We start from the raw sequence: 15,905 nt of genomic DNA, 5'->3' as shown, positions 1-15,905 counted from the left end.
GCATGAGGTAATTGAGATCTCTGTGGTAGATTTCGCTATAGCAGCAGTTGTGGGAGACAACAGCCTCGGTATAACAGTGGTAACGTATTACTTAATGTAATATATACCAAAATCATCTTTAAACCCAACTCACCCACTGATAAAAAGATACCTGAGAAAATGGATGTTTACCTGTTTATGACTTGAACCATCTGGTCAATTCCACCAGGTATGCCACAAGGATCCTGAAAATATCTGAAGATGTGTTGATCATATTCCTCCCGACTTCTCAGTGATGCTCGGTAACACACACTTAGTGCCAAGATCAGGGCTTTGGTCACATCACTTGGCTGAAAGCAAAATGTCATTTAATGATATTCCTATTACTTTTTTATCTTTAAAGTTACAGAATTTATTTTATATTATTCTTATCTAAAGATCAACCTACTGACCTAACACAGTGTCATGAGGTCCTTGCCCTTTACTCTTGTAATATTGAACAATGCAAAAGCATATACAGTCATGCCCCGCTGATACGGACTTCAGATATCCGGAAACCTCGGTTCCTGGACGATGTTCATTCAAAACGAAATAATTACTATATAAATTTACCCGTATATACGGAAATTCAGTTTCCGGAACCGGATGGTCATTTTCATACACAAAACACAGAAATACACACAAAATTGTCCAACTTACCCGGACAATACACTTCCACTGGTGGTAATCCTTTTATTCGTGAGAAGTCAATTAACCAAGTGACACTGAGTTACTGTTGAGACGAACTTGTTTATTGTACATGTAATCCCATTTGATTAATAGTTGTGACTTCAAACTGTGAGTATGGCCTGTCAACCAGCGAAACGTAAGCGACACGCAGTTACAGCACGCGAAAAAAAGGGAAATTTGTCTGTTTAAGGAAAAACACTCGTCTGGAAACCATCAGTAAGCATATGTTTAAAATTCAAACCTCAAAATGTGGTAAAGTTCAAACTTCCATAACAGATTTTTTTAAACGTGTATGTCTTGAATAAAGATTGAGTGGATTTTTGTTACCCACTAGTTTTTACACGTGGGTATTTAAGCTAAATATTTAAAACCACTATACATCTAGTCGCTGCAAACTGGTGTTGTGTGGGTTCGAGAGCTTTATACTCAAAAATACCACGATACTTCCACAAGAAAGTGTGAGGGCAAATGATCATGATGTAACTGTCATCGTGGAGTTTGGCATGGTTGACAGATTGCCCGTTTATAATTTCAAAATAAGTTGCTGATTTGATAATCGAATACGCAGGGTTACTTCACAATATTTTGATGATACATGTACGCACAAGTTTTATTTTTGTAACATATCTGTAAAGTTTGTTGCGTATTTGATACGCTTGAATTTTATTTTACTGCATATTACTGCATTTCTGCTGCGTATTTTACGCAGATACGCAGCTTATCTTGAGCTCTTCCCTATGATGTAAATTTGTGAAATTTTGTTGCAAGATACACCCGTGCAACAATCAGCCTAGCAACAAGGTTGCTGGGGTCATCGAGTGTGCATAAGCTCCTCTCAGTGATCTATCATCTCTACATGCAATGTCACTGAACAAGCCCAGTGATATTTAGAGTTTTCAATATTTGTTAGCGAAACTAGTTCCTGCAGTACATAAGCACACGCTTTGGTATTAAACACTGTGTAACACCAGCTTATTGTAATCATCAGTGGTATCTTCAACGAGTAATCATAAACAATATTACATGTGTATAAGACCCAGTGTGACAAGTATACTTTATATATTGTGATAGGAGTAGTCAGTCAGGTGGATATGTTTTTTGAACATCTTAGATCAAGATCCATTAGGTCCCATGAAGATTGTCTGCTGAAATCAATTTACATGATGAGTGTGCATATCAATACCAAATTGTTTTGTTGAACTGTCTCTTCTTCCTCCTCTTCTGGGTCCTTTTCAGGACACAGATCATCATCTATCATCTCAAATAGTGTTCCATTCTCCTGGGACTGCTGGTAGAACCAGGACATGACACTCAGGGTCCGATCAACATCACGAAGACTTACAAAGCTGCACTCATCCTACAGAAGAAGGCACCTTTTTAGTTCCTTGAAATATTGAAACATTGGACACAGCCATCAGAAAAATATATGCTAACTATTCCTCAAAAGATTTCACAGGCCAGTTAATACAAGGTAATACATTTCTTATTTGCATGCACTGCCAATAGTCTGAGTATCATGTTGACCGATTCAGAATTATTGAGCTATAAAAACAACATATTTTCAGCAAAATCCCACATACCTCTTGTTTTCTCATGAACTCTTGAGAGGCTATTAGAATCTTACTGACCACGTTTACCATGTTTTGATGTAATGGTATCTGATCATTTCGTACCTGCAATAAACATCAGACTTCAATGTTTTCAGTGAGTGTACAACATTTCCAGTAATAGGCTTATTAAAGACAGCTTAAGACCTAGGTAGCTCATCTCAAGAATCTGGATTATGTAAAATAAATGCACATTTAACAGTAGACTGAAAATAGTTTACATATATTTACACAAACATGTATTACATTCCCCAAAACTCTGTAATCATTAATAATTAATACAAGTATGCAAAGGAAAATATGATGACAAATCACTAATAGCCTGAGATTTTGCCCAATTCTTATAATGATACACATTGATCCATGCTCAATGACTGTATAAATAGGCAATATGACATTTTCGATATGGCTGTCATTGCAGCCATGATTATAAATAATTTCATATAGTGTATTCATATTCATGAGAACAATTGTTAGGGAAATTTTCCAAATATATGTGTCTTTCAATGAGAATTTTGGTTGGTACTTTATGACTACATGTATCATGCTGCAGTGTGCATTAATAAAGATAGTGAATTGGTGAAATCATCTCACATATCTGTTGACCATCTGTCTGATGTAGAGTTCTTCCACTTGTATGTTGAGTTGGCCAAAGTCCCAAACAAGAGGCAGCATGCTCTGTGGCAGAGGCTGAACCCGGTACACAAGTCTCCTCATAGGGACATGGCCTGTTGCAACAGAATTGTCTTAAAATGTTTCATGTATGAATCAGCAAACACATCTGACATATTTGCTTGTGGATGTGTCATTAGGAATATCAATGCGAATCAGGCTATTGAATTTCCTCTCATATGAAAAAGTACAACAAAACATTCAAAAGCAAGGTACCAAAGGAACAGAAGTTTGTTTTCAATGGCATAATGCTTGAGCTATGAGGACGTATTAACTTAGATTTTCTTGTCTTGATAAGCCAATGGATTAGTATAATTGCTTTAGAATGTAACAAGTGCTCTGAGAAAGAACCAAAATTTACATTGTGATAATGAGGTTTTTCTTTCTTCTGTACAGAAAATACACTGGTGCTTACCTAGCTTATCTGTTGTCTTGTCAGCATCTACATGATAGCCAAGTCCGGCTTTTTCAAGTCTCTGAATCAACTCATCAGAATGCCTGAAATTAATAATTAATAATAATGTGACTCGTGTATCGTGACATCCCTACCTAGCTCCTATGCTTTAACATAAATTTACTTCTTTGTGAGACCAGCCCCAGATTATACATGGTGAATAAAACACATAAAGTAAATGCTGAAAGATATATTTGCCAAATAAAAACAATTTAATATATTCTCAAACATACTTTCTGTAAGGATTGCAGGCAGCCACAATCTTCAGGTTTTCCGACAGTTTCAGTGGCTGTCCATTCATACAGCCATCACACATTATTTCCTTGATGATTCCAATGGCTTCTGTTGTGTTTGCTTCATCAAAGAACAGCACAGTGTACATGTGTGGGTTCCTAGCCTTGTTAGCAATGGCCAGTTGTTCTGCATGCTTGACCTTCTTGATGATGTCGTCAGAGGTTGTGCCACCATGCACCTAGAAAATAGTCACACAGCACTGCAGACCCTTTGGACATGAATTCAACAACTTAAAATACCAACAAGATCAGCCACATAACATAAGTTGCTCTAAGATTTCATATCAAAATGATTGAGTACTAATGGACGAATATGGAACCAGTGATATAATTACAACAATGTTTCTTAATAAGTAAGTTGCATGTAGAGTGTACTGCTGTATAACACTGTACGTTGCAAAACAGATTTCCTTTGTACACAGTTCTAAATATTTCATGCTGGTTTCAGCAGTGTTCCTGACATGGCTCACCAAAATCAAATCAATAGTTATCATTGTTAATAATTCTCAGAACACTAGCTCTATTACATCATTGCCATAATCCTGTATTTTGACTGTAATAACACTATAACTAAAATCTTCAGATTATCAACAGATGTCCCCTTCACTGTCAACTATACATACGAGTAACTACTTGTACCCATAATAGCACAAAGCAGGTTACAGCTCTTCAATGAGCAAAGGCTGGAAAATCCTCACTTCTTTCCAAACATCAACCAACTATATGACAGGGGAGGTGGGATGGACTATTTCTGAATACCACATTTACATCATTCCCACAATATACCAGAGGAATAGGTGGGTTTGGTGGGTTCTGCCTTCAGCAAGCTCCCGGCATAGTTGACAGTAGATCATTAATCCCTTGTAATGATAGTTTCAAATCCTAAAGGAAATAACTTGTAATGAATCAACTCAGGAGGATATGACCCCAGATACTATCATGAATCAGTCAACTATGTGATGATATTACTAGATTTACTGTTATATTTGATATTCATATTATTGACATCTTCAGATGTTCTAAAACTGATGTCATTTCTGATCAACACATCATTTCCGGTTCTGACTTCAATTCCGGGTTTAGTGTCATCATTAAGTATTTTGATGACACCATGTCCGGTTCCTTATGACCTTATTCCTGTTCTTACTGTCTCCGACGTCACTTCTGGTATTACTTATATCATGATGACGCCATTTCCAGTCTCTTATGACGTCCCTTTCTGTTATGACATCACTTCTGGTAATGACATCACTTCCAATTATAAGACTGCACGGAGTGAGGAAGGTCGGGTGGTCAATCCAGGCCGCATCTTACCAAGAGATGTTAAAAGATAGTACCAGTTGTTACCCTGCCTGGCGCTAGGCATTCAGGGGCTAAAACAAGAACTGGTCAGCTAGGAGTCAGTATACTGTGTCTGAGTGGGGTATTCATGTTAAATTGTGGCATGGTATCTCAGTGGGCTAGCACTTTAAATTTGGGTTTAGTCCGAACTTGTACAAGCAGCCACACACGCACACACACGCTTGCATGTCACTATATATAAGTAGAATAATCTTGAATGCGACATTTAACCCCATTTCACCTCCAATTATGATGTCACTTAGAACCATTATTTCCGGTCACTCTGATATCAATACTTATGGCTTGATTAAGTTATTGATCAGGGCTTATCCCACACTCAGTAGCTAATAAGGAAATAAAGGTCTACTTACCTTCTGATGCTAATGGTGATACTTGCCCAACCCCCATCCATCCCACCCCTTTTCCATAGAAGGATGAAAACTATTGAGAGATGATATGGATAGTTTCAGCTGCCACTAAGTCTGGTTGTACATCACAAAGATAGAAGTTGGTGAATGTGTTGCAATTTCCCTATTGGCAGCTGGATACTTATATAACTTGTTCTACTGACACAGATGTGCATGAAGCAAGGCTCGTAGCTAATGCTCTGATCTCCTGGGCTGAAAAGGAACCAAGTATGGGAGTAGAATCTTGAGCTTGATGATAACTTGTGGCAATAGTGGACTCGAGCCACCCAGAAACTGTTGCTTCATTGATATCTTTGTCGGAATGAGTCTTACAAGAGATGAACAATCTCTTTCTATGTCTCCCGTTGGGTCTGTAGCCACTATGTAATACTTGTGAACCCGCATAGGACAGAGACAGAGACAATCCAAATGGTCTACAGTTCGCGCTATGACCAGGAGGGGTAATGTGTGGCCTAAGAGTATAGTAGTTTATTGATTGAGGAATTCAGGAAGTGATCTGATGGTAATTAAGCGCCCAGTAATTCGCATGAGTGAGACTTGAATAGTCTAAGGCAAGAATTTCTCAAACTCTACTTGCTGTAGCCATGGTAAGAAGAAATGCAGCTTTTCTAGACTTTTGAAGCAAGGTAGCTTTAGCAAGAGGTTCATGAGGGTCTGCAAGGAGGGCAGACAGTACAATGGACAAGATCTATTTTGGGAAGATCCAGGGTGATCAAACATCCTCCAGAAGAAAAGATCACATCCTATTTAAGAAAGGATGATTGGTGTAAAACAGAATGTAGTGTTGATCTATACCCTTCTATGGTGCCAAAAACTTGCTGTCTTGATGGGGTGTAAAAGGCAATCTGCTACCATGGGCATTATTACTGCTTCATCTATCAAACCTCATTGTTGTCTCCAATGGTTGAACTTGTCAATTGGTTGTCAGTGGAGGTAAGATGATGGTCTCTGTGTGGTTCAAGTTGAGATTGTACGGTCGTGATACAGTTGACACAGTAAACGGTACCCGGGTTGGTAGGTTGACTATCAATATATCCATTTGGATTGCCGACAGCAAGCCCTGCGTCACTTCTTGTGATGGTGGTTTTCTTGAAGCTCTTGTAGTCTCAAGTGTCTACAACGAATGATGAGTTGTTACCCACAGAGTCCATGCGGTGCCCAGGATAATCCCATAACCGTTTATTTTGCTTTCCGTGCTTAATGACAGATGACATGGTACCCGCGGCCTTGTGGGGTCCAAGCAGTGGTCGAGATGGAGTTGGAAGAGTGTCTGAGTTCCGTAGTGCACACAGGTCAATAGCATGATAATCTTGAGAGTCCTATGGGGACCATGGCAGTTTGGAATTTGAACATTTGTTTTCAAGGACCACTTTTATTCATCCAAAAGTACATACTGACTGCACGATAGCACACAAGTATGGTGTGTTCAGCACTTTAAATTGAGTTTCAGCAATACGTACAATCTTAACACAACACAACATAATGAAGCTAACTCTCTGCACTGATTCTGTCATGGGTCTGGGTTTTGATATAACATTTTCATGACCTAGTTTCATAACCCATAAAGACCACAGTCTTTCTTTTTTTATGTTGTAAGTGACAGGAAGCATATAACACATTGAAAGTAAGGATAAGATACATGGATGAACAACTTCTGAACCTGTTCTACTTGTTTCAGTTGTTCCAGCTCAGTAGAAAACACAGTCAGGCAGCAAGTGCTTAATCAATGGCTGATTTCTGCTTCACAAATTATTGCTCAAACACGTTGATTGAGAAGGCAGACTCAGACTGGGTAGGTGTCTTCGGCATCATAGATAGGCAGCGGCTCAGAGGGTACAGAATATATTGAAGAGAGAGACATGAGCATGTCTACTGTCTTCTTTGCGCTTAGCCGTCTTGATGGAGTCAGTAAGCTTGTTGAAGGCTGGCTTGGAAGAGGGAGGCGCATTCATCACACCTGGATTCTTCAGTGCAGTTAACTTCACAGCACTTCCAGCAGGTAGCATGAGGATCCTCCGAGACCATGAACTGACCACACTTCTTGCATATGGCCTGGGAGGCTGATGATGCCATGTCGGAACTCACAACACACCACCCAACTTTAATACTTACATGAGTAACAATTAACCAACTTACTGAAATCAGTTGAATTACTATGTAACTAACAACTGGAAAATACTGAAAACTAGCTCATTTACCATGAGTAAGTAAGGTTTTACTCTGCTTTTAGCAATATTCCAGCAATATCACGGCCGGGGACACCAGATATGGGCTTCATACATTGTACCCATGTCAGGAATTGAACACGGATCTCCATCATGACAAGCTTTAACCACTAGGCTACTTGACCACCCCGTAGTCTACAGTGGGAAAACACTACCTAGTGCTGGAGAATACAAGACTTAGAAAAGTTGATTTTTCCTCTACAACACACAGAAAAGAATTGAGGATTTTCACTTCTTTGCACCCGGAAGAGCTGTAAACTGTTTGTACCATTACGGGTACGACTAATTAGTTGACAGTGACAGTGAAGAGGATTTCTGTTGAAAATCAGAAGATTTTTGTTATCGTGTGATTATAGCAAAAGTACAGGATTACGCCAATGGTGTTGTATAATATAGTATTCACAAGAATTAACGGGCTTTGTATCAACAATGGGAGAATTTACTGGATCTTAGTCATGACCAACCAACAAAGCAACAATCATCTCCACACAACACTGTGAGAACCAATTACCTTACTTCACTCGTCTCACATATAGTTTTACCTTCATAATGACCATATTTTTCATGTCGGAGCCTGGCATGCACTGTAAGGCACACATGAACTTGACCAGTCTTGTCTTCCCACATCCTGTCTCTCCCATGATTATCACTGGGATTCCACACCTGTAGAAGCAACCATAGACCTTGTATCATTTACCTCACATGTAACTTGCAGGTATTAGTATTATTGTCACACATTTGGCATTAAATGCAATTAAAAAATCTTGTAAATACTTACCTAAATCTCATGTAAATTGCAAGAATCTTCTTGACATTGTCTGTTGTCAGCTCATATGTGTCGTCAGGGTCATGTACGAAGTCAACACCTGGCATCACACTGCACAGCTTAGCCAATCGCTCAAGTCTAAATTTAGACAAAATAACCTGTCTTATTCACATATGCTATAGGCAGTAATTTGCACAAAACAGAGCTTTAGGTCATAGGATCAATTACACAAAAAAGCAACTATTCAAAATCCTTAAATAGCTTTCAACAATAATGATGACATTCCATTACATTTACCATAATTCTTCAACTTACCTTTGCATCTGATCAAAGTTCTCATTGATGTTGACCCTGTTTCTGATCAGTGCTTCTTGTAGTGGTTTGGGTACAAGATTTCTCTCCAGCACCTTCTGTGTCTGCTGGTCCACCATGTTCCCAGTCTGGCGGTCAATGTTGAAGCCAAGGAAAGTCATGGTGTGGCCATCAGGGTTGAAGAAAATGTAAGGGTGAGGGCTGGAAACAGTTTGAATATTTGTACGGTTAGATTTTGATTATAGACTAAAGTCAAAATCCTATTAAACATTGGTAAAAAATATGAACATAAATTATGCAGGTGATGGGATTCGAACCACGGACCTTCTGATTTCATTGTCCACATAACCAAAGAGGTTAACTCTGTCAGCAAGCTGACATGGTAAGGATGTCATCTGTGGGAAGACTCTACGCTCTGCTACATAGGGAAGAGGGCTTTTTTATCATCTCGCAAGAACCTATTTTGGATAATCATCATAATCACTTTGTTAAACATCCAAAACATTACTCCAAACAATTAGATGTGCATAAAAGGTGAGGTGAGGTGAAATTGGGTTTAACGTCGCGTCCAAGATTATTGCACTTATATAGCGACGTGCATGCACGTGTATGTGTGTGTGTGGCTGCTTGTACTAGTCCGGACTGATGCCGATTTATAGTGCTAGCTCACTGAGATACCATGCCGCAGTTTAACATGAATACCCCACTCAGACACAGTATACTGACTCCGAGCCGACCAGTCCTTGTTTTAGCCCCTTAATGCCGAGCGCCAGACAGGGTAACAACAAGTACAATCTTTTAACGTCTTTTTGTATGACGCGGCCCGGGATCGAACCCTGGACCTTCCGCTCTCCGGGCGGACGCTCTACCACAAGACCACGGAGGCGGTCCTGTGCATAAAAGGTTTTCAAACATATAACATCAAACCTGCTTTCCCATGTCCGCTTCATCTGAAACTGTGCAAGATCTTCTTCTCTCTCTTGAACATTCAGCTGGTCCAGAGGTGACTCTTCACTCATCACTAGTGACCTGGTTGCAAAGTCCTTGGTGCAGGCAAAGAAAAAATTGAACATTTTACAATAAATTGTATATAAAAATATCACACTATGTATTTCTTCCTTCTTCTTTGATCCTTGTGTGGAAATGATCCTAGAACAAAGTTTCCAGCTTAAAAACAACTCCAACATATCCCACTCATCAATATAGTCACCACCTTAAATAATAGACCATAGGTGCATTCAATAAGCCGTTTGGTGACGAGGTGCCAGAAAGCACTAGCGAGCACCTCCGAATATTTCCAAATGAACGAAACGCACGCTGAGCGCGCTTTCCAGCGCCTCCGCACATACTGAGGAGGAGGCACGCCGAGGGACAAAGATGGCGGACTTGGACAAACTTGTTAGACATACAAGCACTCAGTGGTGAAGTTTGATACCACCACGTTAGAGATAACATTTATGGGAAGACTTGTCACTTGTTCAAACCAGGAAAACACAATTGTTTTAGTTGCATTTTTGAAGCCCCTCGCATCACAGAGTATTTTTCCTTGCAACCCATCTTAATTTCAGCACAGAAAAAAATCCTTTTCATGCGTCTGTTTGTGAACAAGTTGCAGTTTTGTCCCAATAACACTCATATGATTTCTTTTTGTAAACAATTGACATATATTATTATGCGATATAAACCTTCACTTGTCGAAAACGTAACTTCAGATATTTTCATAGGAGTCTGTCTTCCCTTAAATAAATCTAAAACATTGCGATTTGTTCATTTTTACTGCAGTCTAGGGATATCAGGGTGGCCTGTAAGTAATCAATTTTGACCCTGACAACTTTACCAGTGGTTGTTTTGGACAACCTCCCATGCCGTCGGGGGATTCTAGTGGTAACGATTGGCAGGGTACAACGAAACACAATCCACCAAGTCACCGATCCATTTAGTTGAATCTTACACTATGCATACAAAGGGATACAACGAACTGTTACAAAATCCTCGATTTAACTCCTTTATATTATCATATAAAATTTACATACATAATGAACTCTCTACAGCGAACTAACGGATATAGCGAACTGATATCGGATCCCGGACAAGGCCTATCCACCACTAATAAGTGACTTGTGCAGCAAACTGCGAAATCTCACTCAAGTGTCAAGTGTCACTGACATTTGGCTGTACGCAATCAGCGGCGAATCAACACAATCACAGTCTATGTTAAAAAAGTCTGAGTTTGGTCCGACGTATATCACGATAATGCCATAAAATAAAGTTGTGTTATCTAATCTGTGACTGTCTAACTAACGGTAATTTTATTGTATCTTTATTCTTAACAAAAAAACTTTACATACACAATGTTCAACAATATTGCTAAATCACGCCATTTCAAAAACCGCACCCTCTGCTTGACACACCGTTCGATTGCACCCGAATGTCCACAGAGAGCGCTAAGAAAGCGCCCCGGCCTATTGAACGCATGCCATGTACCACTGCAATCCCATGTGACCCAACACCATGTGACCTGATCACCTGACATTCCCTGCACCCTCATTCTCTTTCTGGAATGTACAGGCTGGTGTGACTGTGATGGCTGGATGGGCATCTTGTGTGTGAAATAGGATAAATATACAAATTCACAATTTATTATAAAAGTGTCACATTTTTAAACTTGTCCTATCTCACACTATGCACTTATGGCTGAGGATTGTGGGGTGCAGATACCATAGCCTGTAAAAGGACCTCAACCATGAGACATACACAAGGAAACTGGTTCTAAACAATGAATTAAATCCAATGAGTATCATGAAACTTAGAATGTTGAAAATAATAAGACAGAGACAATATGATCTCAGGTAAAACATGTGTTCCGTGGTTTCGCGCCGGATGTGGATCTAGGGAATGACTGTGTAGCTTTGAAGCCTATTCAACCATAACTTTAACCTACCCCCCTTTTAAGGGATGGAAAGTTCTATAAGACAAACCACCCACATTAAGCTCCCAAGGATGTAAGGCGGGCCAGTTTGGCATCTCTTGTTATGCTTTGTCAAAGCTATCAATTACATCCGCAGAGATGAGGAAACGATTGACAATACCGCAACAGGTCTTCAACCAACTATTCAGACTTCACTTGTACAATGACAAGAGGTGAGCAGGTAGAAGATTCAGGACACCAATTAAACAAATGGCGGCACCAGATGGTGATTTTAATGACAAAGGCATAAGCTTCTACAGATGGGTATGTATAGCCTCCTTCTGGGAACTTGTCTGGAAATCCGATGGAAGAATCATAAAGATAAAATAGCTTAAAAAAATTAATTAAAAAACTATTTTTTCCTGTAGGTACAAGAAACGATTCGCAATACTGGAGTATTCCCATATCAACATCTACGCTGACGGGCTGCTAGTTGGTTGGCAGCATACTGTCGTGTTGCATTGGGCAGGTGGTGATGGAAGGCTAAACTGCTAATGGAAGCTGGTATCCTCCAGCAAGGAGCTTCAATGCAAAGGAGTCGCCCTTCATGTTCCATTTTGCAACAAAATATTGAAGTCTTCCACCTATGGGATTCTGGTAAAGCAGTCACTGACTTACTAGACTCTCCAGATGCTGGTCCTGGAGTAAAGGACACGGATCTGGAACTAGACACTTTGGATCCCCTATGGCTTTGTACAGGATATCCTTTCTGACGTAAGGAGCCCCTTTTATTAATGTAAGCTTCCTGGATGTCTCTTTGGGCCGGAAGATAGTGGGGTTGGCACCGCTTTTTAGGACATTGCTGATCCTCTAATTGTTGCCAGATGAGCTTTGGGAGATCTACAGAGACCTGTAGTTGAGTATCCTTGGCCACTGCCTGGATCCTATTAGCAAACAGTAACAGCGAGGACTAAGGTACCTGGTTGAGGTGGGTCTTAAAGTGATCCTCCCATGGGCAGGACTGCATGATTCGCCGGCGACATAGTGTGGTGACAGCACACATGGAGTGATGAGGACCATGACAATTGAGAACTTTTCATGTACTAAGATGATCGCAACAAGGATATGACCTCCTTGAACGAACGGGCATGTGCTACTAACACAGCAACAGCTTCTGTGGCTGATAGGAAGGTAGACAAAAGAGGAAGTGAACACAAGACATTAAGATCCTGATGAGCCAGGTCCAGTCTTCAACAATGGAGGTGTGGGAAGAACATTTCGGTTGATAACGTGGATGTCGCCATCCAATTCCAAGGTAGATGTAAGGGAGAAAATGCCATGCCTGCCCCTGTCGGATGGGTTGAATCATGGGGTTTGAAGCTTGTCTTTATGCCGGCGAAAAAGAGCGAGGGATGATGCAGGTTGGAGCCCGACCAAGAGAAAACCTTCTTCACGGCAAAGTCAACAGGACTTCAGACATGACAAACCCAGATAGATGATCATCCTTAGAGAGCCTACCTAAGTCCCAGTTGGTCCGCAATCCAGAACAAAATGTCCAGTGGTTCCATCGTGTCAAAACTACTTGGAGACAGTGACGGAAACAGACTGAGGTTGGTCGGCGGTAACATCTGGTCCAGAAGGAGCCCTTGAGGTAGATGGAGCATGCAAAGTCATAGATCTGTCTGTGTCAAATTCACTCTGATCAAGAGCAATAGACATAGCCTGGACTAGTGTCTGGAAGTCATTGTGAGATAAGGCTGATGAATCAGTATGATGATCATAAGATCTTCAATTGCCAATGAAGTGATGGTAGACAAGTTGGTCTTGATAGATGATGATGAAGCAGGCATTTGGATCTCTGAGAAAACTGTCAAGTTTGGTTTTATTGCCGAAGACAGGCCATGTTCTAATTTCTTCAGGGATGCTTTGGAATGGAGATCAACAGAACGCTTCTGGCATTTCAGGAAGTAGGTCTTGAAATCTGTCTTCGAGAGAAGATGACATTGCTTACATGGGTTGTTGAAAGAACACATGCCATGGCAGTCACAGTAAACGGTGTGTGGGTCATGAGGAGAAAAGGTATGTTCGCAATCTTGCAAGACGGGCTGAGTGAAATACCCGAGTAAAATGTCTATAGCAGTTGTAATATGAAGACAGATAATACACTAAACCTCACAAAAAAGAAACAAAAAATAATTCTCTAGTGTTCTAGTACGTCCTAACACCAAATGATTAGAAAGAGAAAGAGGGTGCAGGGAATGTCAGGTGATCAGGTCGGATTGCAGTGGTGCGTGACCTATTGTTTAAGGTGGTGACCATGGTGATGAGTGGGATGTGTTGGGGGATGTGTTTTTTCATGCTGGAAACTTTGTTCTTGGATTGTTTCCACACCAGGATCGAAAAAGAAGGAAGAAATTCAAAGTATGAGATAGGATAAGTTTAAAAGTTATTCCATTTGCAAACATTGTGGTTTTCAAAATGTGAAGTCTCTACACAATATTGGTAGCATCCAAACTTGAGAACTGCGTCCTTCTTTATGTGACATCTTGTTATATTCACATTTTCCCTATTTCATCCACAATATAATCAGAAATAACCCAATGACTATTAGAGCTGTTATCTAATGACTTGAAATGTGAAAATGCTGAAAAATCCACCTCCCTCCTGAAGAAAACCAACCCAAAACAAAACAAAAGAAAGAAATATAAAAATTAACAAGTATTTGTCACAAAGTGACGAAATGTCCCCCGCCTGTATATACACCATTGTACCAAATATGAAGACAATCCAGCGATTAGTTCATGAGATATTGCGGCAACACCGTTTTCCAACTCCAAAAACAGATTTGCCTGCTATGACCTTGAAAATGGGGTCAAGGTCACCAAAACCGACTGGTGTATGCGGTGTCTGTATAAACACCATAGTTCCAAATATGAAGACAATCCAGCGATTAGTTCTTGAGATATTGCGGCAACACCGTTTTCCAACTCCAAAAGCAGATTTGCCTGCTGTGACCTTGAAAATGGGGTCAAGGTCACCAAAACCCACTGGTGTCTGCGATGTCTGTATATACACCATAGTTCCAAATATGAAGACAATCCAGTGTTTAGTTCTTGAGATATCGCGGCAACACCGTTTTCCAACTCCAAAAGCAGATTTGCCTGCTGTGACCTTGAAAATGGGATCAAGGTCACCAAAACCGACTGGTGTCTGCGGAGTCTGTATGTACACCATAGTTCCAAATATGAAGACAATCCAGTGTTTAGTTCTTGAGATATCGCGGCAACACCGTTTTCCAACTCCAAAAGCAGATTTGCCTGCTGTGACCTTGAAAATGGGGTCAAGGTCACCAAAACCGACTGGTGTATGCGGTGTCTGTATATACACCATAGTTCCAAATATGAAGACAATCCAGTGTTTAGTTCTTGAGATATCGCGTCAACACCGTTTTCCAACTCCAAAAGCAGATTTGCCTGCTGTGACCTTGAAAATGGGGTCAAGGTCACCAAAACTGACTGGTGTCTGTGGAATTTGTATATACACCATAGTTCCAAATATGAAGACAATCCAGTGTTTAGTTCTTGAGATATCGCGGCAACAAACAGGTGGGACGTACGGACGGTCGTGAATACTATATCCCCCGCTTCGTGCTTTCGCGCGGCGGGGGACAATAACTGAACCATAAATGTAAACTAGAATAGTTTGATGAAGATATCTGCAAAGTTGGAATGTGTGTTCAGAAACATGTCTAAGCCGTCTATCATTTATCTCCAAGGAAAGAGCATATTGTCAAGATTTGAAATTCCTCAAGTCACCTTGAAAATATATATATATGAAATGTTCCTCCCATTGAAACATTCAATAAAATATAAAGTCACTACTAAATCACTGGTCAATATGTGTGTATAGTTTTATAAGGATATAGGTTTTTTTAAGTGATGAGAAGAACATGAAGTCTTTGTGGTAGTTATTAATTAATCTGCACACTTACCCTTGACATCTGGATAAGGAAGTGCAGCACCAACACAGGGAAGCCAGGTAGATCCTCCAAAATGAGGTCTGAACAGAAGATGGAGTTCTCAAAGTCCACCAGCTGAGTATTCAGGAACCACACAAAGTTGTGAAGCTCAGACCAAGCTGGGTCTCGTACTCCACAGTGTCTGAAGTTGAAAATAATATATGAGTAATCAT

At 40.2% G+C, this 15,905-nt stretch overlaps 1 protein-coding gene across 3 annotated transcripts in view; it reads right to left on the bottom strand.

The window, feature by feature from the left end:
• Nucleotides 1-15,905, bottom strand: part of LOC124137118 (E3 ubiquitin-protein ligase rnf213-alpha-like) — a 175,197-nt gene that overhangs the window by 59,278 nt on the left and 100,014 nt on the right. For all 3 annotated transcript variants that reach the window (XR_007218279.1, XM_048383674.1, XM_048383675.1), the window contains exons 33-43: nucleotides 15,706-15,874; nucleotides 9,734-9,849; nucleotides 8,810-9,007; nucleotides 8,507-8,632; nucleotides 8,271-8,391; nucleotides 3,675-3,913; nucleotides 3,403-3,485; nucleotides 2,910-3,043; nucleotides 2,289-2,381; nucleotides 1,892-2,065; nucleotides 172-329 (exon numbers count right to left, since the gene is read on the bottom strand). Coding sequence is in view for 2 of the 3 variants with exons in the window: in XM_048383674.1 (XP_048239631.1) it covers nucleotides 172-329; nucleotides 1,892-2,065; nucleotides 2,289-2,381; nucleotides 2,910-3,043; nucleotides 3,403-3,485; nucleotides 3,675-3,913; nucleotides 8,271-8,391; nucleotides 8,507-8,632; nucleotides 8,810-9,007; nucleotides 9,734-9,849; nucleotides 15,706-15,874 (1,611 nt within the window). In the remaining variant the exon portion in view is untranslated. The remainder of the gene's footprint in view (nucleotides 1-171; nucleotides 330-1,891; nucleotides 2,066-2,288; nucleotides 2,382-2,909; nucleotides 3,044-3,402; nucleotides 3,486-3,674; nucleotides 3,914-8,270; nucleotides 8,392-8,506; nucleotides 8,633-8,809; nucleotides 9,008-9,733; nucleotides 9,850-15,705; nucleotides 15,875-15,905) is intronic.

This window comes from Haliotis rufescens, unplaced genomic scaffold (assembly GCF_023055435.1).
Source record: "Haliotis rufescens isolate VD_foot unplaced genomic scaffold, xgHalRufe1.0.p SCAF_5, whole genome shotgun sequence".
In the NCBI taxonomy this organism is placed as follows: domain Eukaryota; kingdom Metazoa; phylum Mollusca; class Gastropoda; order Lepetellida; family Haliotidae; genus Haliotis; species Haliotis rufescens.
This window is presented reverse-complemented; position numbering and strand designations above follow the sequence as displayed.